This window comes from Papilio machaon, chromosome 9 (assembly GCF_912999745.1).
Source record: "Papilio machaon chromosome 9, ilPapMach1.1, whole genome shotgun sequence".
In the NCBI taxonomy this organism is placed as follows: domain Eukaryota; kingdom Metazoa; phylum Arthropoda; class Insecta; order Lepidoptera; family Papilionidae; genus Papilio; species Papilio machaon.
Window position 1 is genome coordinate 6,785,150 of NC_059994.1, and position 24,743 is coordinate 6,809,892.

At 34.8% G+C, this 24,743-nt stretch overlaps 2 protein-coding genes across 6 annotated transcripts in view; one reads left to right on the plus strand and one right to left on the minus strand.

Moving 5' to 3' along the window:
- Positions 1-1,838: 1,838 nt before the first annotated feature.
- LOC106713249 (NADP-dependent malic enzyme) lies at positions 1,839-20,060 on the plus strand. The gene is made up of 13 exons (XM_045679433.1): positions 1,839-1,942; positions 5,745-5,958; positions 14,161-14,319; positions 14,689-14,870; positions 16,316-16,476; positions 16,733-16,937; positions 17,251-17,377; positions 17,738-17,836; positions 17,913-18,039; positions 18,163-18,305; positions 18,678-18,851; positions 19,332-19,455; positions 19,870-20,060. The coding sequence occupies exons 1-13, from the start codon at positions 1,854-1,856 to the stop codon at positions 20,007-20,009; spliced, it is 1,944 nt and encodes a 647-aa protein (XP_045535389.1). The 5' UTR covers positions 1,839-1,853; the 3' UTR covers positions 20,010-20,060.
- A 1,976-nt stretch (positions 20,061-22,036) lies between these two features.
- Positions 22,037-24,743, minus strand: part of LOC106713208 (dual specificity protein kinase CLK2) — a 64,135-nt gene continuing 61,428 nt past the window's right edge. The window contains exons 10-12 of one of the 5 annotated variants that reach the window (XM_045679235.1): positions 24,295-24,442; positions 22,852-22,882; positions 22,208-22,286 (exon numbers count right to left, since the gene is read on the minus strand). In XM_045679235.1, the coding sequence (XP_045535191.1) occupies positions 22,280-22,286; positions 22,852-22,882; positions 24,295-24,442 (186 nt within the window). In that variant the 3' untranslated portion in view covers positions 22,208-22,279. Of the gene's footprint in view, positions 22,287-22,851; positions 22,883-24,294; positions 24,443-24,743 lie in introns of all 5 variants that reach the window. The other 4 variants (XM_014505929.2, XM_045679237.1, XM_045679236.1 and 1 more) reach the window with 4 other exon arrangements.

A 24,743-nucleotide genomic window follows, 5' to 3' on the forward strand; every position in this document is an offset into this window, starting at 1 on the left:
CTTTAATAAATCACAATCAATATTTCTCGATTTGACTCGAAAGTCATTGACACTCATGCAAATATATTAGGTTATCTGGAATTATTCTGTTGTGATTTCTTAGAATTACTTTTAAGCTTTTCTAAGCCAAGGTTTACTCGGTCTAGTAACCTGTCAAACAATCTGAGATTCGTGAAGCGTAAATTAAAAAAATACATTAGCTTCATTATTTTGTAACCACGGATGACTTAAGTAAACTCATAGTCCGTAGTAACTTAATTTTTACCTAACCTTATACCGGTAACATTTTCAGCTTAATAATTGCAAAAAGAGTATGTAATATATATATATATAATAGTAAATATCTGGCAGGTAGAACACCGATATTTTGAAAACAGCGACCGTTAAGATAAAAAAAATGTTTTTTTTAAATGTACGTGGATTGTATTAATGACCTTTTATCAGGTGGACTGTGGTCTCGTTACATTTATATTAATTAGCAATAAGGCGAGTTAGTTGCGAATGTGATGCCCTTGACCTGATCTTGGCCGTACGCTCAAGGCATGACGGCGTCGTGCGAGCATGATCTGTAGCGGTCATCTGACAACGGGGATACACTTTAAAGATCAATTAGCCTTTTACTGCCGTACGCAAAGTGGTTAAGTGGTCTCAGAAATCTAAGTTGTTTCCTTAGTTACAAATTAACAACTCTAAAAGTTGCAGTTAATGTATGCTCTACATTGTTAAATAACAACTAAAAATTTACTGATTACATCGTGAGTGTCCGCAGTTGAATCACTGAAAAAAATATTGGACATCCCACTAGTTCTCTCAAAAAAAAAAAAAAAAAAAAACAGAGACTACAACATCTTTTTTATGTTTCTTTCGGCAGTGGATTTCCACACCGTAACTTTGGTGTACAATAAGCTGCAGTTCAAAGTATTGTTTCACAACACTACGTGTTTCTCAATAACACATAAAAACGGAAGCGTAATGTTTTTTTTTGCAATAACTGAATAAGGTAAATGTCGGTTAATTTCCACAGTAAAATGGCGTAACCTATGATAACGATGTTAACCATTACTATAAAGTAACGTGGTGATGTTTTGATAAATATTAAATAGTTGTTGATATGTTGAGAGAAAATGAAATTGTCGTACCAGTAGAAAGGAGCAACAAACAGGGTGTATGATGATAATTTAAAAAACAAAACCAGCTATAATTGAGCCTGAACTGGAGAGCCTAAAACAAATATTTACGACACGCGCCAATGTATCGTCATCGAAAAAATATGTCAATGCTAACTGTCGCCCGCGACTCTGTCCACACGGAATTTAAAAAAAAAATCCTGTTCTTCCAGACTATATTTTACTGTTCCAAATTTCACCAAGATTCGTTAAGCCGTTTCGGTGAAACCTAACATCCAATAAAAATCCATCCATCTAAACTTTCGCATTAATAATGTAAGATGACTGTGACACTAGTATAAAAGAGGTTGTTACTGTGTAAGGAATAAATCCGAATTTTCTGCCTTTCAAAGTCTTAATGTAATTAAATTTGTAATATATAAAATAAACATTGTTTTGATGAGCATTTAATTTGTAACTAGTTAATTATTCAAGACATGATTCAAGCGCAAAGTGATAAGCGGAAGAATCATGTATTTAGCATGATGGCTGTAAATGAAATCTTTAGTCGTATTTACGAGTTCGTTTGAGCTCTATAATAATAGACTCCAACAATATTATCTTAATGTATTTTCAAAAAATTACCAAGTTGTAATGTTTTAAAATAATTCAAAAGTGTAAAATTCAATTAGAAACTGTTTTCTTTTCTGTGATATTGGATCTCTTTGCAAATTCGATTTTTTAAAAATGGAATTTGTCAACCGTAAAGTCAAATCGGTCGCCAAAATTGACGTGTGTCAAATGAATGGCGCGGACCGTTCTTACAAAATTAAGAGGTAAGAAAATTGTAATAAAATAACAATGATTTTCTCATACATTACACAGAAGAGTATCCATTTGGATAAAAATGTGTTTTTCTATGTTCTTAATATGTTGTGTATAATTTATAATTAAAAAAGCGATTAAACTTTTTTTTGTAATTAATTTGAAAAAACTACTTTGGTGTGATATGGGAAAGGTGTACTTAAAAGTGAAAAAGGTATGTTCTGATGGTCAAAGTATGTTTTTAAGCAAAAATTATCAACTAAGAAAGTCAATGAAAATTGAGAAAAACTTCCAAATCGAGTTGAAAAATATCTATACTACAAACATTTGAATCTAAGCCTGAGTTTTTTTGTTACGTAACAAATATTTGAATTTTTATTTATTACCTGAATTAAAATTGATGGGATATAACTTTTAACAACTATAGTATTAGGCTTCTAAATGACCATTACTTTACCCGCTGTCTCTATCGAAAAATTTACCGAACCGTGCTGGAAATACATAACAAGTAAATAAATCATAACGTAACGTTCTTATTGGTAGGAAATCATTAATTGTCAATGATTATTTTTCACAGTGGTTTCGCAAATCATTCTGGACAGTATTCGGGCGGGAAGCCAAGAAGTCAGTCCGCTTAAGTGGTTTGTTATTTATTTTGATTAGATTTTGAAGTCTTTTGTATACCATTTTCCAATAAGGAAGTATTCGTAATTTAGTTCAATGTTAGTTAGGTTGTCTGTAGTTAGTGAAGGTTGTTTGTAGATTCAAGTTTAGATTTAAAACTTATGAGAAATGTTCACTAAGTAAACGACGGATTAAATTGTCCCTTTAAAATTTTTGCCGCAAATTCACCACACTGGGGATGGATTAAAATTGATATTCGTTTATAATAGACACGTAAATATTAAAATATAATTTAAAATAAATGCATAGTCGAGGTCACACACTAGTTTATTTAATATGTGAAAATTTTTGCGGTTAATAAAACATTCCTACATTTGGTCTGATTACGCGTTCTGATTCACATGATAGGTCAGAGTTCGCCGACCTTTTTTTATCGTTTCGTTTTTTTTTAAGAAATTACATAACGCATGATAACACTTTATTAGGAGACTATCTTATTATCTAACACTAGGAGTAGCACTCGGCTTCGCACGTCTTTCTTAAATATGGAAAGTATAGAAGGAAAGTACAAAAAAAGGCTGTCAAACCAAGTACGATACTGCGTTGATTGATCATAGTCTTGTTGCGATACGTTCATTAGTTTTCACTTACATTTGGATTATAAGGTGGTAGGTTTCACACAAGAAAAACAAAAAAAAAACCTAATTTATACCCTTCACACTCGGGTATGAAATTACGCATTACAATTTCGGTTTTTAATCTTTCATTACATCAATAACCGTGATAATTGTATACGATCGGTTGATATCTATAATATACTAGTAGTTGCCCGCGAATTCGTCCGCGCGAATAAAATCTAATAGCCTATTTCACCCGGTGATAGTGTAGCTTCAACAGTGAGAGTCAAATCGGTTCAGTAGTTCCTTTTCATCTATTACTATTGATTATACGTAATTACGTAAATATTCAGGATATTTTCAGCTGTATGGTTTGGTGTAAGAAGTCTACAAAAATCAATGATTTGCAAATTGTTTTCATGCGCCAATGACGACATAAATAACTCGCAGTTTTTGATTCCGGTATGATAAGCGATAAATAATGTGTACAAGGTATGTATGTACTTGAAACGTTATTGCAAAATCACGACACAACTAAAGTTATTAATTCTTTCTTTTTCATATAATATTGGCTTGGCTTTACTTATTATAGTTTTTACTTTCTACATCTTTATCTTCTTGTACTTTGGCCAAGGAACGCAGTGGACGATAAACTAACAACGCAGTATTTATTATGCTGGAGATGGAGACAATAGGAAGTGAATGCCAAATAAATATCCACCGCAATGTTTGTTAATATTTTTAGGGCCATAACAAGCCATGTCAAATTTATCAGAATGAGTCATTTACGGTGTTAAAATGGAAATTTTGATTGAACCACTGAAAAGGCGTTAGGTGTTAATTTGTCAGTTGGGAATACCATGACCTGGTTAAATAAATACTTTATTTCTTCCATAAATTGATTCAGGAAGCTGCACTAAAACTTTTTTTAAATTATTTTCTAGTACAGAATTTCTTGTAACTATAAAAATATTAGGTCCTTACATATGAAATTGGCGTTTTGTATGGGAGGAACAAAAAGTCGAATATTTTTTAATGTAATATATTTAATTAATCAAAGTATGAACCATTATTTTCTATGCACTTTTGCCATCTCATAGGTAGTTCATTGATCCCTTTACTAAAAAAACCAGTCGGACGGGAATCAATAAAATCTTTGAAGGCGATTTGGACTGCCCCATCGGAGTTGAATTTTTTCCCTTGCAAGAAGTTATCCAAATTTCGAAAAAAATGGTAATCTGTTGGAGCAAGGTCCGGGGAGTACGGAGGATGTCTTAGACTTTCCAATTGAAGCTCTTCTAATTTAGTAGCCGTCTGTTGCGCAGTGTGTGGTCTAGCGTTGTCGTGAAGCAGCAGTGGCGTGGAGCGATTGACCAGCCCAGGTTGTTTAGCCGCTAGCTTTTCCATCATGGTTTGCAATTGCTGACAATAGACATCAGCCGTAATAGTCTGGCCAGATTTGAGAAAACTGTAATGAACAATACCGGCACTAGTCCACCAAACGCTTACAAGTAACTTTTTTGGGGTAATTTTCGCTTGGGGCAGGATTTGGCTGGCTGGCCAGGATCCAACCATTGCGCTGAGCGCATCCGATTATCGTAAAGAACCCATTTTGCATCACAGGTAATGATTCGGTTTAAAATACCTTCATTATTGTGCCGGTTTAGTAATGTAACGCAACAGTCGACGCGCGTTTGCCGGTTTGCTTCAGTCAATTCGTGAGGTACCCACCTTTCAAGCTTTTTAATCTTCCCAATTTGCTTCAAGTGAATTAAAACAGTTTTATCACTAACATCGCAGCCTGCAGCTAACTCGGACGTGGTTTGCGATGGATCCGCTTCCACAATAGCCTTCAACTCTTCATTATCAACTTGAGTCTCAGGCCGTCCACGGGGCTTGTTCTGCAGATCGAAATTTCCAGAACGAAAACGTTGGAACCAAAAACGAACTGTGTTTTCTTTTGCAACACGACCGCCATACACATCATTCACCCTTCGAGTCGTTTCCGCAGCACTAGTGCCACGGCGGAACTCGTACTCGTAAATAATGCGATATTTTAAGTTTTCCATTTTGTAAAATGAGTGACGCAAACAGAAAAAACAGAAGAAAAAAAACAAATGAATGACGGTCATCGAACCACAAATACATGAGTCTATAGCTGTACAAATTTGAATTTGGAATTCCTTACCAAAGAGGAGAAACTCGTGATTAAAGTGGCCAGTACGAAAAACGCCAATTTCATATGTAAGGACCTAATATTTATAACTATAAAATTAATCTAGACGGCACGACTAGTTTGCGTTGTTATTACCTAGTTTTAAATCGACAAATCACAAAAAAGTTGTAAAAAGCATTGGAACAAAGAAAATATATAAAAATAAAATATTTCAGATAAATTGATTGTGCTACTATTTCATTTATTTACCATACAAATAGATAACAGCACCGCATTTTGGCACAGATTTTCACGACAAGAGTACATCGACCTAACGCCATCTGTTATCAAGTGGTGCAAACCGCAAGCATGGTTCGTATCAATTCAGCGGCTGAAAACTTTTCCTGTTGTTCCCAGGAGCGAGACCGCGATGAGTCCAGCGCCCCCCTCGCTGCAAAACAAAAGCAGCACGCTGCAAGCCGACGGCAGGCAGTCGACCGCGACTATTGGAAGCAAGTGTACGCATAGCGAAATGGAGCGCGATCGTATCGGAGTATGGGGCTGCGGAGACGGCCAGTCCGCCGGCAAAGTCTCCGGTCTAGACCGGCTCAAACATCCCGGTCTGAACAAGGTAACTTCACACACCGACAAACATTATTGATTTATTTTCACACATAATTCGCTCGGGTCGTTCGTTATGTATTGCTGTTTTACAGTATTTGAATCAGCTGATCGTTTCAAACGTTGGCCAATACATTTGTTCCAACATTGATTATGAAAATGTATGTTTAGAATTGAATTTGCGTTAAACGTCAACGTGCCTTGTAATGTCAACATACTTATTTTCCATTCGCCGTGTTTATAACGAGGTTAGGTTATGTAGTTAATTAAAAATAACCTCCATTTTTCTTTAAAATTATCGCAATCAATTTATATCAGCTAGTCAATGACAGTATGAAAATGCATATATTTTATGTTGTATTTTTACTACGTTATAAAAACTGGTGATAATTATTTCTTTCTTTAATTGCCTTTACTTTACATTTAATATATTTTGATAGCAAACACGCGTTATACTTTATCTAATAAAACACTATGTATATACAAATCATGTAGTACATTGTGTAACTCTTAAAGAGGGTGGAACGGTTTGTAACAAAGGAGAAAAAGTACCTTTGAAGGGTGCTTTGAGCCGTACAAAAATCACGCTCCACCGCCCATCGGCTTAGGGTCCCAGAAATTCAGTAGCTCGTATAAAATATTACACGGTCTTTGTTGATATAACTTTGTGTTTCAAATATTCTACTTATTGCGTTTCCTTTGCCTAGAATGAATATTTCCACGAATGAAAAGGATTTGTTTGTGTTGTACACTTCACCGTGGATTTTCACTTATCACCCATTTCATTATCTGTAAAAAAACTGATATTGTTTTATACAATGCAATGCGTCAATGAAAACTCAGGGTTATAATTTTACTTGACATCTAATAGCATAGCAACTGATTTCCATTCCTCGAATAGCAATTGTACATGTCACTTTACATTAAACGCTCAATCATTACTTGTGGTGAACTTACACCCGGCTCAGATCACGTAACTGTTTACATGTTACTTTGATGTATGTAGTTTCTCTGTTTGTATACAGACAAGTAGAAAATTGTATTACGCCACATATTTTGTCTGGAACTGTACTTAAATGTAAATATTTTCGTCGGAATTAACTAAAAATTGTTACATATTCCAACGATTTTCAATATTTTCTTGTAATATTAAATTATATATTATATATTTAATTTTGTTGCGTAATCTCACAGTTACTCTCTAACTAAAACGTTATTTTAGTACTCCACATAAATCTTTCTCTTATACTTTATAATAAATTGATGGCCAACTAGAATCTTGGCTTGGCCCATTACTTAGCTGATTGATAATCATGTCTGTGTTCTACCGCTGTTAACAGATTACTAAACCTTACCGAGTCATTTGAGGCTGGGTATTTCTATAGCAACAAATTTAAATTGTCTACATCCTTTAACTTACAATAAACGTTTACTACGCACTTTTGCTTTTTCCTCCAAGTCTTTGTTGACACATCCGTTATATGAACAAATATCGTCACTGTCGTACACGTAACTTTAAAATTAAAATATATACTAATATTATAAAAAGGAAAGATTTTATTGTTTGTTTGTTTGTTTGCATTAAATAAGCTCCGAAATCGATCTATTTGAAGAATTCTTTCACTATTGGGACGTTATATCAGGTTGACATAGCTGACCAGCTATATTTATTACTAGATTTTTTAATTCCGTACAACTCTCGTACTATTTGGAGGTTTTCCATTTCACTAGAATTTAAATGTAGCAGTTAGAATAATTTTTGCTTCATTATTATGCCAATTTCAATCTAATATTTAGACTACATTTCGTTGTAACATCATAATTATAGTTTTATATAACATATTCATTCAATTCAATAATCGTAATGAAATGTTATTAAAACAGTAACTATAAACGGCCGTCATTGTTCCGTGTTTTAAAATCAGAATTCTTGTTTTGCAAAATAACACGAACCTAGGCAGAATTTCTGCATTCATCGCTTGGCTGTGCCTATAGTGGAGTGGGTAGATAATTTATGTAGACCATTACCAAGATTTAAGCAAACAAGCAAGGTTAAAGCTATATAGGTACTATATGAATCTCGTATAATATCGTAGGTTTATAAATATTGATATTTTTTCGCATTTGTGGGCTCCAAATCGAATCGATCACTAAATGAGATCTTAGTGTTTCTTATAATTTCTAGATTATAGTAAGAAATATATTTTATAGGCTTCTAAAGTGAATATCCTAAGAACTGGACATATGTAAGTAAATATATTGAACCGCAGTAAAAAAAAAATCTTTTATCATTTAAAATTTCATAGGAATTTAGACGTAATAAAAAAAAGAAAATGACTGCAAAAATAATGCATTTTTTTTTTCATTATTCCATTATTATACGCCACCGTGAGTCGTGGACCCAAATAATTTCTCTGATTTATTTTTGATATGCCTTTCTTATAAAATTAGCTAGAATTTAATTAAGGAATTGGGAAGTATAAAATTGATAATCAAACCGATAAAGACTACTAGCGTCTGTTCGTAATGATCATGTTCAGACTTATCTGATAACAAAATAAAAAGTTAAAAGTAGAGCGCTAATTTATTTGTTAATAATGATTAATCATTATTTCTACTCGTATAATTATACCGTAACTAGCTGTCACCTGCGACTCTGTCCTCGCGGCCTTAAAAAAACATAAAAAGTAGCCTATGTGTTCTTCCAGACTATGTGCTACTGTGCTAAATTTCATCAAGATCCGTTGAGCCATTCCGGAGATATGTACCTTCAAACAAACATCCATCCATCTAAGCATTAATAATATTAGTAAGATTATTAATACAATATTGCGTAAGTTGTACTTCACAAAATTGTACTAAAACTATAACATCATCCTAAATCTTGATAATGTTCTACTTTGGTAAACAAGCGAAACCATCTTTGACTTTTAAGGCTGGAGTAACTCGTAGTAAACGACTATACAACTTTTGAAATATCAACAAGGCTCAGCAGTTTATTTTGAATTATTTTTTAGAATGTTTCAATGTTTTTAAAAGTCCATATGTAGGTAACCGTTGTGAAATGAGGCGAACATAATAATTAGTGGCCAGTGATTGCTAACTGTTGCATTTGTTGTTTCGTCACTACATACATTTGGTTTTATCTAAATAATCAAAGAAAAAGACTATAAAAGATAGTCATGCGGGAATAGAATCTGTATCAATAACATCTTGATAAAGTTACTGAAATGACGTAATCGACCGTGAAATCTCAAGTAATACAAGGTCATTGTTAGCGGGTTAGTAGACCAATCCGCCATCTTTGTTACGTCACTTGCCCAGTCAACGGTAAATGACGACATGCGCTTTCGTAAATAAGTATACTGACAGCTGAAGACCCATTTCCACCAAGCATTAGTCTCGCGACTGTGGTATGCACGGCTATCATTGGAAATTGTGGCCGCAATAGCACCACGTATCAGCCGCTAAGTGGAAACAGAACTTAAGACGCTGAGAGTTACGTAAATAAGGCATCTGCGGAATTTCCGTGCACTTGTTATCTGAAATAGACATGATCAAATCAAGAATGACTGTTTAAGGAAATCTTTATATCCAAGAAAGAATTGTAGTCCCACTAAAGAAAATAATAATAAATATTTAGATTCCTATTTCTTCTTTTTAGTAGTAGATTATTATTTACTAAAGATAGAGAGTGTTATGTATTGGTTTTGGCTGTGGAAACTAACAGTAATCACCATAGTAATAGTGTGGTCGGTCATCTAACTTGTTTGATATGTAATGTCCTACATAACAACTGACTGGAATCTTTTTATCAGATAGGTGTTGCGTTGCCATGACGACAGATGTTAGGTGTGGAATGTAACACGTTAGTTCCGCGGTATTCGCACTTCAGACCGGTGTAATTTAAAAAGAGTGACGTCATGAAATTATACCAAATTATTTATTTAATACATAAAAAAATATGTTGAAATTCTTGCCAATCGTGTGATAATTTTATCTATATATATTCTCCATCATTGCTTAAATGTTGTCTTGTTAAGATGACTTTGTTTAATTTTTTTTAGTTACTTATTTTATTAATTTTCTGTAAGTTAGTTTAGCCATTTTTGTGGCCTATACTAAATACATTAAATCCCAAGAAAAGAATTAGTTTTTATAATCTATATTTATCTAATTTAGCACTCAAAGTTTATGGGTACTCTTACGATACGCATCCCCGCACCAACTAATTGATTTGTCCATTCAAGTGTTTTATTGATATATATGTACTGTATTTGTGTATTTAGTTATATTAAGAATAAAATACGAGAACAAATTAATAATAATCGTGTTAGTTAGGACACGAATAATCGTAACCTATTTGTCAAGTAATGCTTAGTAACTTTGCAAGAAATTAATTCTTGTCTCAACCCTCCTCTAGGGATCTGACTGGCACCCATTTTTCTTCGCTATTAATTTGCAATTCATCAGATCATTTGCTTTATTACGCGGAGTAAATTAGATGATGAATTGGAGATTTCGATGATTATTTTGTTTGGTTTAAGATACAATTATATTGGTAATGTACTAATTAATATTAATTCTTACTCTTAGTAATATTATACATGCGAAAGTTTAGATGGATGGATGGATGGATGCATGTTTGTTTGAAGGTATCCGGATCATGATGAAATTTAGCAAAGATGTAGAACATAGTATACTTATAAAGTTTTTTTTTTAATTCCTCGTGGACGGATTCACGAGCAATAACTATCTAATATAATAGCGAATGTTTCCATGGGTTTTAATGTCAAAACGCATTTTAAAAGTATGTTGCTATCTTTTCAAAGAGAACGGAGAGACTTGTGTGGTGAAAATGATGATAATACAGTTAATTTGTTATTCATATTCTATTTATAAAGTATTTTGTTGATCAAGTTACGTATTGCGTTGTATGTTGGAATTTGCCGTTCATTGCGTATGTTATTTATAATTTTTTCACCGTATATAAATCGTTGTTATGCCTGCTTCACATTATTAAAACTACGTTTAATAGATTTTAGCTTAGAGAGTCATATCTATATATATATATGTAAAAGAAAGTCGTGTTAGTTACACTATTTATAACTCAAGATCGGTCGAACTGATTTGACTGAAAATTGGCGGGCAGGTAGCTTAGAACCAGGAAACGTACATAGGATAATTTTTACCCCGTTTCCTATTTTATATTACGCGCGGACGGAGTCGCGGGTAAAAGCTAGTTCGTAATAAATTAGAACCCAATTATTTGTTTATTGCAAATTTTATATTGCTAGTTATTGATAGTAGCCAGTTTCAAAAGGTGAGGTTTTTGACTATTGACTTTGGCTGCATATGTTTTATACTTGTGGAATTTAAGATTGCGAATTAAACTTATACGATACATACCATCTTATGTGAAAGTGAAATGAATGTGAAAGTTTAGATAGATATATGTTTGTTACAAGATATCTTCAAAACAGCTCAACGGATCTTGATGATATTTGGCATAGATATAAAGCATACTCTGGAGGAACACATAGGCAACTAATTAGGTTTTTTAAAATTCTGCGCGGACGGAGTCGCGGGTGACAGCTAGTATTTTATACGTATGAAATGTTTTTTTTTCGTAATGTGTGAACATAAATAAGCAAATAGTAATTTGCACAAAGTGTGGCCTTGCGTCTTAAGATGTAACAGTTTTTTGCAATGTCAATGACTTGCGATTTGTTTTCATGGCTAAAAACATTAATAAAAACAAAGGTCGTTTGTTTATGTCCGTGTTCATTTCGTTTGAAGTTTCATTGAAATTTTTAAAAGGATTAATAGTTTGATTGTATACGACTTTCCATTTATATTGTTATTTCTAAATACATCTAACTTCTTACTAATATTATGAATGCGAATGTTTGGATGGATGGATGGATAGATGGATATTTGTTCGGTATCCAGAACGACTCAAGGGATCTTGATGAAATTTGGCACGGTTGTAGAGTATGTTCTACAAGAACTATCTGTCAGAAGTCTGGAAGAACATATAGGCTTCTTATAATTTTTTTTAATACCAAGCGAACAGAGTCGCCGGAGACAGCTATATTTATATGCGAGAATTTTACTGGCAGAGAAGTTAAACCCATATAATGTAGTAAAAATACAAAGACTACGATACATATCGATCGAATAACTCCGCGCGAAGTGCGCTTTGCGGAAATTTATGATACATTAGATCACAGGGTTATTTTTACATTCCTTTCACGGGAACTACATCGACTGCGTACTTGGTTTTCGTTTTGAAATACGGTTAAAATCCCAAATTCCCAGGTTCATTTGTGCACAAAGAAATTTATTTCTTTATTCATATTAATAAACTTAAATTCCATTAAATTTGCATAGATAATAAAACCTTTATTGCCATAGTGGGAAAGTGGTCGTTTTTTTCAGTAACTACGATTACGTTTCAGTGATTATTTTTGAATAGTTAGTTGTGATTTTACTTTTTGTTGGGAATTAAATACTTTTGGTATTTGTGCTGCGTCTGTTTGTTTGTGTGACACAATGCAGCACGACTGGTGGCAGCTGACGCCGCGGCGAGAGATGTGCTCTTTACCCTGTTGTTTGGCAGCGATTGATTCTAGGGTATGTGGTACTACATATTAAAATGCGGAGAAATAAGGACTTACCGAAGAACATAATCAGTTTACAGTTTTGTGGATCACTTTACTTATTAACTATTACTCTATCAGGCTCGAAAGGCTAATCGAAAAGGCTATACGATTAGTAACTTAATAGGATAGTACTAAAGCTGAATATATAATGCTTTGTCTCGCTCGTGTATCGACTATAATTGTAAAACGGCGCCGACTGATCCCTCTTTATACGAAGTCAGTAAAATTTTACATAAAAGAACTCAGGATAAATTACGTCAGTAAATTAAGACGACTTAATAAAAGTTGAGACTGGAAGCTGTGAGTTGTATTATATACAAGTTGTGGGTTGTATGACTTTTCTTAAACCTAATAAACTTATAATCGACAGAAATTAGTATTTCGGTTAATATATGTCCAACTTTGAATCATAATTCAAGGGCTAAGAGACCTAAGAGCTACCATACACGGTCTGCTTCAACTTTCTTTTCTGCTGCATTTTTTAGTGCAAAATGCAAACTACAATTCATATAGCGAACGTCAACTGCTGATTGTCCAACGGTGAGAGTTTGAAGCTATGTGCGTGGAGGTTCTAAAATATCAAATTTATAGGCTGCGACGAAGTGCCCAATGGAACATTGTTACTTTTATCTTAAACCTCAAGCCTCTAGAATAACACTAAAATAACCTAAAATAAAAGCTTATAGTCGAAATCCCCGTAATACATTGTATTGCTATTCCACAGTTTTTTTTTTCTTAATATTAAGATATTGCGCAATGTAATTTGAAATTTCCTTTCTCACTCTACACTCACTGAATATTGCTGTGTGTTAAGAAGTAAATAACTTCACGAAGATCCATCGTACATTCCCAGGGCGGGCTGCTTATTTCACTTTGAGATAGTCGGGTTCAATAAATGTGACGTCAGCACATCAGCAACGGTAAACAAGTTCGAACAAAAATAAATACGTGGAAAATTTCGATATTTTATAGTTCTTGTGGAAAAGATATAAAATGTTAAGTATAGTAGAAATGTATTAATATAAGGGCTTACGTAATTCTGTTTCTCACATATTTTGCTATCGACATTTCATTGTTAATTGATTTCTTTAAATGTTTTTTATACTCGAATGTAAATGTATAAACGTAACATTATCTGAATAGACATATTTTTTATGTTAAAATTATCGTATTATAATTTCTAAACACAATAATGTAATTAACTTCTTTATATTTAAATTATGTTATAAATGAATATTAAACATGTATTCATAGTTATATAAACTCGTCTTTTATGTCTAAGAACGAATTACGTAAATGAGTAAGTTAATTAATACAGCTTGCTTGAGGTAACCACGTAAAATCACGTCAATCATCTTATGTAAAACAACGCGGATATGTCCTTAAATTGTTGTTCATAATATCATGGAGTAAACATTTTTAATCGATTAAAGATCGACAAATTTTAGGAACAAATGTCTCAAAATATTAGTAATTTATAAGAGTCAACAAATCGAGAAATTAGGTGTATTTGTACTCCTTGTAAAAAATGAACGCAAATGTTCCAGGGCTTGGCATTCACTATTGAGGAGCGTCAGGCGCTGGGCATCCACGGGTTGCTGCCAGCCAGGGTCAAGAGCCAGGAGGAGCAGGTGCAGTTGTGCAAGCTCTCCATCGAGCGATATGAGGACCCTCTCAACAAATACATCTATCTTATGGGCTTACTTGTAAGTTAACAGACTTACTTACGCTTAGTAGATTTATATACTAAATGTACTGTTTGGACTCCCCGTCCATAGAGTTGTGTGTGTTATTTCTATGATTTCTCTTGTATAAAAGGTCATAAAGTGAACGTGATGTCAATATTGACATTTATGTGATTCTTAAGATCTTGTTTGATAAGTTATAGATCTTTACAACTCAATGTTGTGATTTCATGTGATTGTAAACATGTGTTACAGATATTAACGTATTGGTATGTGATCTAGTTCACACATCCTGTGTAACGAGGCTGCAGCCTCTGTCAATGCTACGACCACACCCTGCTCTGTGCAATGACTGCGGGATTAAAATATCATATTTGTGTCTACTTTTAGGACCGCAATGAGCACTTATTCTACCGCTTCGTTGGCGAGAATGTGGCGGACTTGATGCCCATAGTGTACACGCCGACTGTGGGCCTGGCCTGCCAGAAGTACGGTCTGGTGTACCGCCGGCCGCGCGGTCTCTTCATCACCATACACGACAAGGGACACGTCTACGATATATTGAAGAACTGGTCAGTTACCTCACATTAAATCTCTCTAACAAATACTGTCTATGTATAAAATTCACTTATTCTTTCAACTTGAAAGATCTTTGAAAATTCGGAAACAATCTAATTGTCTCTAATTTATATTTGAGTCAAATTTATAGCAATCAGTCATACCAAATTAAGTCATTGGTTTATTCGTAGGATACCAAAATGGGAGAGCATATAAATGTACTCAAAGCACGTTCACTATTTTCTAATAGGTAGAGATACATAGTTAGCATGTTTTATTAATGAAATCATTAGTTTAAAGAACACACTAATTAGATATGTCTCACTAAATTTTAAGCTTCTGTTTTTTGTATTTTCGGTATTACAAATTATATAATATTTGCAGACGATACCCTTTTTGGTTATTAATATATACGGAAATAATTGGAATGTCCGTTAATGTAGCTACATATCTCAGTTCTTTATACCCTTGTAATGAGACAGGCGTATAACATATTGTATGATATGTTAACAACTAGATCGCCTCGTCTGCGGCCGCGCGCCCCCGGCGTTTGTCTTTGGCCTGCTACTGCCGGCTGACCTTAAATACTTTATGACCTATTGAAATGCAAGTTTCTGTTTTAATAAATGTACCACCTAATATAGTACAATTAATAAGGTATCTAGCCGTTTAGTATTGTATATTGAATTAACAATCGTGTAGTAAGTTGCGGTTTATTTTTATTTTTTACCCGTTGCTTAACAGTTACAAATTTTGGAAAATGATTCGGAGAAAACTTGATTAAAATTATTTATTTCTTACGTCAAGTTTTAGTCGCAAGCCCTGTTGCAATAAACAAAACAGTAATGTCAAAATAAATTGTTGCGAAGAAAAATTGTAGCAGCTTAAACGAGCACAATGTTGTTTATCTGAAAATATTATTGTCTAATTAATTAGTTACCAAACAAATCACACCGTGACTGTGCAAATGACTTCCTCTTGAATTACTTTTGTTGGTTTTGGCAACATTAGTCATGAGTTTAATTCCATTTTCCATTACTAACAGGCTAGTCAACCTTGACTAACCGACATCTCTTTGAATGTTCAACTCAAACAAACATCGCAGCAATTTAATTAACAGGAAAATGAAGATTTTTTTAAAACTCTTGTTTGCAAATAGAATTGTAGTTATACTATTAATGAATAAAGTTATTCTTGGATGTCGTCTGTGTGTTGGGTGTCGGAATTTTAACTTAACTATCCAGACCCAGACAGTCTGGACAGTCCGAATCCAGCGCCAGAGTTGGATGCTTAACAACAGAGTTGGTACTTTTGTTTTCGACGAGCTAAGTCTAATTTACAAGGTACACATGGTATTTTATGTTATCTACCGATTCAATAACGGTCAAAGAGCTCCCCCTTAAGCTGTTTTTTCTGTACAATTCGTTGTTATAATTGTAAATTGGGATAACATTTGCAGGCCGGAGACGGACGTACGCGCTATCGTGGTGACGGACGGGGAGCGTATCCTGGGTCTGGGCGACCTGGGCGCGTGCGGGATGGGCATCCCCGTGGGCAAGCTGGCGCTCTACACCGCGCTCGCCGGCATCAAGCCCCACCAGTGTCTGCCCATCACTATTGGTAAGTATGACACTGAAGCACTAGAGAGTATTTCAATTTGTGAATTTGACAACGTACTTAGAAATATCCTTTTGCATCTCTATGTAGCAAGATCAACTCGAAGATTGTTGTCTTCAAATCTCATTAAAGTTTTACAAAATAACATGATTGCTCGATTTTGTTATACACTTAGTATACCTGAGGTTTTTTATAAGTCTAAAATCTTGATATCTTGTCATTGAGTTCTCCACTTTATAATACTTAAAATTTGTTCCAGATGTGGGCACGAACAATGAGACGATGTTAAAAGACCCGCTGTACATCGGTCTGCGACAACGTCGTGTGCGCGGCGCCGCCTACGACGAGCTGATCGAGGAGTTCATGCAGGCGGTGGTGCGCCGCTTTGGACAGAACTGTCTCGTGCAGTTCGAGGACTTCGGCAACGCTAACGCCTTCAGGCTGCTCGAGAAGTACCGCGGCAGGTGAGATAACATACAATCAGGGCTAGTTTAGGCCTCCAGGGCGAGATTTCTACGACACTTCCTTTTTACTTTAGGGTTACGTGAGACTGTGTAATTAGTAGACCTGTGGCGACCTTCTTTTCCTGTGCTCAACCGCGTCCTATCTTAAAACCGGGAATACATACACCAGTAGGTTGTTTTCTCGACTTCTTTCTTTGAATAACTGATGAATTCGTCAGTAATTTAACAAACATCTTAGGATCTCTGATCATATTTCAAAGGACTTCTGTGTTACCGATGTCTTAAGTTACTTGATAATGTGTGTGTGTGTCAGGTACTGCACATTCAACGACGACATCCAGGGCACGGCGGCGGTGGCTGTGGCGGGTCTTCTCGCCAGTCTGCGTCTCACAGGCAACAAGCTCGCAGACAATACATTCGTATTCCAGGGAGCTGGAGAGGTTACACATTTTTTTTTACGTTTCATTTATTGCTTGCAGTAAAATGTTCTTATTCAATATATGTCACAATTATTTCCCTGTGATATTCTAGAAATGTCTTAAGTGTAGGAGAGAAGAATCTATAGCGTAATTTAGCAGGCGAGGGTGGCTATATTTTTATTCACGTATTACTAACTGTCGCCAGCGACTCCGTCTACACGAAATTAAAAAAAAATCTCATACGTAGAAGTATTCTTTCAGACTACATCTGTGTCAAATTTCATCAAGATTCTTTTCGGAGATAGCTTCAAACAAATATCCATCCATCCATCTAAACATTCGTATTTATAATATTAGTAAGAAGTGAGATTATGTTGCCAGGCGTCGCTGGGTATCGCGGAGTTGTGTGTGATGGCCATGAAGGCTGAGGGTGTCTCCGAAGAGGAGGCGAGGTCTCGCATCTGGATGGTCGACTCTAAGGTATACTATCACTGTACATTTGATCATATTATAGTACAATTTAGTTGTATAACTCTGCTCATCTCGTATGATGTAGGGTCTGATAGTGCGCAACCGGCCCGAGGGCGGCCTCAACGAGCACAAGGAGAAGTTTGCGAAGGATTGCCCTCCCATCCGCACGCTGGAGGAGGTCGTCAACACTGCCAAGCCCTCCGTACTCATCGGTTAGTGCTACTTTGAGCAAAAAAAGACTTTTAAAAATCATATTAATTAAAATATTTTAACTAATTCCTTCCATTTTAGAATTATTTCTCCAACAGTTTTTTTACTTGTATAATTGTGCGCAGGCGCAGCTGCAATCCGCGGCGCGTTCACTCCGGCGATACTGCGCGCGATGGCGGACAACAACCCGCGCCCCGTCGTGTTCGCTCTCTCCAACCCCACCAGCAAGGCCGAGTGTACCGCCGAGGAGGCCTACGCCAACACTGATGTATGTCATCTTACTTACATCTTGTACTTGCTCTCATTTTAGAATATTTCTAATGTTTTGTTAGTTCTAAATTATATTTGTTTCGACTGAAGATATTCAACATTTATAAATAGATGGTACACGAACCAAATTCACAATTTGTTAATATTGCCTTTTTTTACTGAAGTTTAGACATTTCATCATCTTTTCCCTGGCCTTTTAAATTTTGGCTTAAGATTTTACGCCGATCGCCAACCGTACTTGAGAACCACGAAGTTAACACGTTTACTTGACGATTGTCTTGTTTGGATGAATATGTTTGTAATGTCCGCTCTATAACTGATTTATATAAATCTCTTTGTTTTTGTATTATTTATCATGTTGTACATGTAGGAGCGCGCGATCTTCGCATCAGGTTCGCCATTCCCCGATTACCGTACAAAGGACGGGCGCGTGTTGAGGCCGGGTCAGGGCAACAACTCCTACATCTTCCCCGGTCTCGCACTCGGCATACTGTGCGCGGGACTCGTTGATGTCTCTGAGGACTTCATGCTGCTCGCCGCTGAGGTCAGGATACTTAGCCTTTAAATATTTCAATCGCCACTAAATCGAGATAGGAAATGTTAGATAAATATTGGACTATAAGCCTTCATAAGTCATCAATTATTTTATAATAACAGTCATATAGGAAGATAAAGCCTGATGCTTCTCACAATATTGCACAATTTGAACTCAGTCACTCAATGACTTTGGGAAATGGTGCATTTTATTTGATAACTAGCTGTTGCCCGCGACTCCGTCCGCGCGCTGTTAAAAATTGGGGGGGGGGTATGAAAAATAGATGTTGGCCGATTCTCAGACCTACTGAATATGCTCACAAAATTTCATGAGAATCGGTCAAGCCGTTTCGGAGGAGTACGGTGACGAAAACTGTGACACGAGAATTTTATATATTAGATGTTGACAAAAATTAGCAATCTTTGTAATATGTTGTTTAACTTTAATTATCTAAAAGGTTTTTATGTAATGAATGATGTATGACTGCAGGCGCTGGCTGAGATCGTATCAGAAGATGATCTGGAGCACGGCAGTCTGTATCCTCCGCTCAAGGACATACAGAACTGCTCCGTCAAGATCGCCAAAAAGATTGTAGACCACGCGTATGAAACTGGTAAATATGTTCAATGGTCTACTTCAATTTACCAACGCCTTTGACGAAAATAAGTGTGAAAAAACTGTTTGAATTTACTCTTGTATTTCAGTGGTTAATATTAATTTATCGACATAATCAAACGAACATATATACTAAAACCAACCAATCTGAAAGATTTCTTGATCTGAGATGGTTTAGCTAAATTTAATTTAACTTACTTTTACTTTAATTAAAATATAAAATTGTTTTAGATCCTGCAGTCAAATTATTTTAAATAGTTTTGTGAGACTTAGTTCTAATCTCAAGGTTAACAACGGGTTATAAATAAATAAATGTAAATAATATCAGGCAAATTATAAAGAATAATATGACCTCCTATTAAGCGGAAAATAAAATAAAATCGAAGTTTATTTATAATGTGATATGTTACAGGCAAGGCGCAAGTTCAGCCGCAGCCATTGAACACGGAGGAGTTCATCCGCGCGCAAATGTACTGCTCCAAGTACGAGCCCGCGCTCCCGCCGCGATACGTCTGGCCCAGCGACACCGCGCCCCGCGTCGACCTCGTCTAGTGCCTCACACCGCGCCTCACACGTCTCACACCGCGCCTCACACGTCTCACACCGCACCTCACACCTCTCACACCGCACCTCACACGTCTCACACCGCACCTCACACATCTCACACCGCACCTCACACGTCTCACACCGCACCTCACACCTCTCACACCGCACCTCACACGTCTCACACCGCACCTCACACATCTCACACTGCGCCTCACACGCCTCACACGTCTCACACCTCGCCTCACACACACCGCTTATGTCATAGTGTTTTGTCTCGTAACGTCAAATAATTCTGTCCGTAGGTTAACTTTTATATTAGGTGATGTTTTTCCATTATTATAAAATGTAAAGTGAATTAATTGATTCAATAATTTTCTTTATTGTACTTTGCAGTGTTTCATGTTGTTTTAATTATTTCTGTTTTATATTAGTAACGTTTTGGAGTAATAATAAAACTGACAAATGGTAAAAATATTATTGCGTGTGACAGAGACGATGAGATATATTGACTTTGCTATTGTTACGGACTATTGCTTAGCTTTCTTTGACTTGATGTTACCAGATAAAGTAGTTACAATCACAAACAGTGGGTTTTGTATTGTCGAAATACTCTTAAACATATTGACATCTTTGTGTTTTTAATATAAGTATTTCGGCAATCGAATTTCACAATGTGATGATATATAAACAATTTAATATCTTACAAAGCTGACTGTTTCATATTATTCTTACATTTATTTAAGTCAGCTGAAGTAACGATTTATAGGTTAGTTTTTGATTATATTCGACACATGTTACCAACGTACAAATTTTCACTTGAATTAGGGGAAATATGTTTTGTGATAAATTGTACCTAAAAGTCAGACCTAAAACATTAGTGTTTGAGGTTATTAATTTATTTGCGTTTAAAGTTTTTAACTTATTTTTTGGGATATTTGTCTTGACAAGTAAAAGTGTGGTTTGCACATTCCAAAGTGGTTCAACTGGAATCAACAAATTATTTATTACTATTGTTGAAACTCAAATATTTATTGTTTTGTATTATTTTGTAACCAAAAAAGTTGAAAACGTAAGATAATTTACATTAATTACTGCAATCAGTACTTTAATGATATAAATTGGTTTCTTATTTTGTTAACTCCATTAAATGCATTTTAGTACTTCATGGGTGTATTCAGTACAGAAGTTTGAATTTCGCTGATGTTCCTTGAAATGTACGAGAAACGAATTTTTCAACTTATAGGTGTATGATATTTATTTGTAAATTTTAAAATAAACTGAAATAAATATAAAGTTGTTTTAATTTGAAAGGGAAGAAGAAATACAAATAGGTACATTTTTTTAATCAGCTTTGTTGCATTTATGATTTATTTATTTCCCCCATTTTATCGATGTACAGTCTTTGGAACACCTTAAGTGATCAATTATTATAAGTAACAACCAAAGTCGTCAAATTAATTGAAGCATCCACTCTGCTCAAAAACATCGGAGCGTTCACATCGTCATATATATGAGTACATTCAAAGTGCCCATAATTATAGTAACAGACATAGCGTCAATAGTAACGAAGTATCCAAAGTATGTAAAAATATAGTAATTTTAGACGGAATTGAACTCTCTATCTCTATTTCCTTGAGATACTTTGAAATATACTACTGCTGTTAAATTAATTTGACACTTTTTATCAACATAATAGGTTGTCCAATAAGTTTGTTCCCATTTTCAATAGGTAGCTTAGAATAGACCCGAAAATATTATTGAAAATATATGACATGTTTACATATTCTAAGAGAGGATGACTTCAGCCATATTTTGACAGATATTAGGACACGATTCGTTCTTTTCTATAAATTTTTATTAAAACTGCTTGAGAATTTTTTTTTCCCGAAAAACATAAGATGTTTTGACTACAACTGGGTCTTTCTAATGCAGTGCCACACTTGTTGCCGTCTATATTTTTAAATAGAAAGTGTCAATGCAGTAAATTCTTAGGTAAACAGGTTTGGGTTTTTAATGAAAACATCATATATCCGACCGATACAGCCTTTATTACATACATTATTATTTATAAATACAAATTGAGAAGAAATGGTTCACAACAAAATATTTCCTAGCTTAGTTAAATTGTCCGTAACGTATATATCACTGCACAGGCGTGGCTGGCACGTGGCTGGCACGCGGGTGCTACGCGGATAGCACGCGGGGGCGCGCGGGCTGCTCACCGGCTCAGCGAGTGCGAGCGCTCGCGGGAACTCTCGCCATTGCATCGCGCGCGGTCATTGCCTGCAACACAACAAACATGTCTCACACAACTATCTATTACTCTGTTTCCACTGTCGAAACACATGTACAAAAACATGTTTCCTCTTTCATTCTCATTCGATTGAAACCGTAATAACAATACATTTTTATACAAGTATTAGGACAGTGAAAACTTATAGTCAAGACAGCGCATGTGCAATAGTAATGAAGTCTACATTTACACATTGAAAAGGCTACATTCAACATTTAAATAATTTACAATATCAAAATATAATTTCTTTTAAACGTATCCTCCTAATTGTAAATCAACTTAAAATAGAAAAATAAAACCTTCATGGAAAAAAAATAAAAATAAAATAAGAAAGATGCAAAACATTCTCATAATTTTAGTATCATTATAAAAAAAATTTAGTTTCGAACAGATTTACCAGCATTATTTATTAACAAGTTAATTTAAAAAAAAAGTGAGAAAAGGGCAAAATGAATGAAACAGTTTATCAGAGCATGGCAACATAGAGCAGTGTGTCATGTGTCAGCATGTGTTACAATATATACAGCGGACAAGCGAAACAAACAAGAGCCTGACCTAAGGAACGACGGCCGAGAGAACTGGTGCCCTACAACAAACAACAATACATCATCACTGCCCACATTTACATTCACAACTTATTATTGCCAGGCACAATTTTTTTTTTAATATGGCAACATTTCAAATTAAAATTTTCTTAACAAAATTAATTAAATTAGTATTATTGTATTTAATGAATAGTATAAAGCTAATTACATAATTAAATATGACATAATACAACTTAATTATTGAATAAATTAAAAATAAATAGTTGCATAAAAACTGTATTATTTTTTAACAAGAACGCGTAACCCGAAAACTCTATAAATGTAGACACTACTTGTCACTATTAGATAAAAAGCAATGCAATCACACTGCAGCAGTAGGAAATGCAAATATATTTGTAATTTGTTAGTAAAGCTGAATTCTAACTAAATTAATTCAGTTCACATTATATACAATCTATGAAAAACTTTGCCTAAAAAGACTCCTTTTAATGATATATTTTAGTTTTTATATTATATTTTTGAAGATTTTTAGTTTTAGATTCTAGAGTTAAAATATTCTTTAAACACCTATCTCTTTCTATGTCTTTGACTGAATTGGCTTTGAAAGACAAAATTACTATATCTGGATATTAAAGGTAATATTTTGATGAATGAAACTTAGCTTAAGTGTGATCACTTGTTTGTGATCTAATCTATAATAAAACTTTCAACATATTGTACCCCTTGAAACGATGAAAGATATAAAAAAAAATTACTCTCTATATTATTAAGAGGTTCATACATTACACGTAACCCAATGTAATTTTTTTTATTGACCAAGTAATCGATAGCATTTTTATTGAGAGAGGGTTAAGACTAAAATCCTTAGTACAAAAGACAAGGTAAATCGTCGAAAGTAATATTGTATGGTTGTGTCACAAGAATCGCGTCGCGCGTAAAAACAACGTTAAATCGTCGACACAAATCGTCTATTCGGTCATTACAAGTACATATAGTAATTATGTCAACTGTATAAATTTGCTCCACCATATTGAAAATTACAGCAATATTTCTCATGAAGATAAGACAAACAGGTTACGAGCGACTGACTTCGACAGATTGAAATGTCAGCGTACTGTGTACGTAACTCTATATCAGGAATCCCCAAAATATTTTGGACAAGTGACCTTTTTTCTAAAATGAACTGTTACTTCAGACTCCATGACCAAATCTTTTAAGATCAATTATTATTATTTTCATTCCGACTTAGGTCAATAGAAGACAGAGTGAGAATTACCAATTTTGGCAATCCCTGCTCTACATTTTGCGTAAGTAGTTTAACGACTAAACTTGATGGATTTCGAAGATTTACGTTGCCTTATGTACGAAGGATCTTAATTTTATTTTAAGCAAGTTACTAATTTCCATAACTAAACTGCAGTATATTTGTGTCTGTACTGCAGTATGTATGTACCGAGCCTCTGATGGTGCGGCAGTTTGCTGAAGAAGGGATGAGCGAGCGCCTCCCTGAGCGTGATGCGCTGCGCGGGCTCGTACTCCAACATGCGCGCGATCAGCTCGAACAGCTGCCGGTGCTCCTCGTTGTTGCTCTGCATGTACCTCTGTACAACACATACATACATAAATACAATGCTTAAACATCTGTTCCACTAAGCGATAAGTCCTATCGCTTAGTGAAAGTGCATCAATGTGTGACAGCTGTAAGAAGTCAGTGGCAGATCGTGTACGTCTAGTGTTTAGTGGATAAAGGGTGTGTCACAATTGTTGGTATACATATAAAGTTAGAAAATAAAAACCCAATCTGTTAATTTAATTCTTTTGCATTTTCTTCATTGATCTAACATTTTATGATGTAATAAAATTTAACATTCAACTTGTTACTTGTAATGTATATTATAAGCT

Bases quoted from the DNA above. Each gene is read 5' to 3' on its own strand.
- LOC106713249 (XM_045679433.1), top strand. From the start codon at position 1,854: ATGGAATTTGTCAACCGTAAAGTCAAATCGGTCGCCAAAATTGACGTG. The intron at 16,938-17,250 runs GTGAGATAACAT...TGTGTGTGTCAG, and splicing joins CTCGAGAAGTACCGCGGCAG to GTACTGCACATTCAACGACG. The intron at 17,378-17,737 runs GTTACACATTTT...TTATGTTGCCAG, and splicing joins TATTCCAGGGAGCTGGAGAG to GCGTCGCTGGGTATCGCGGA.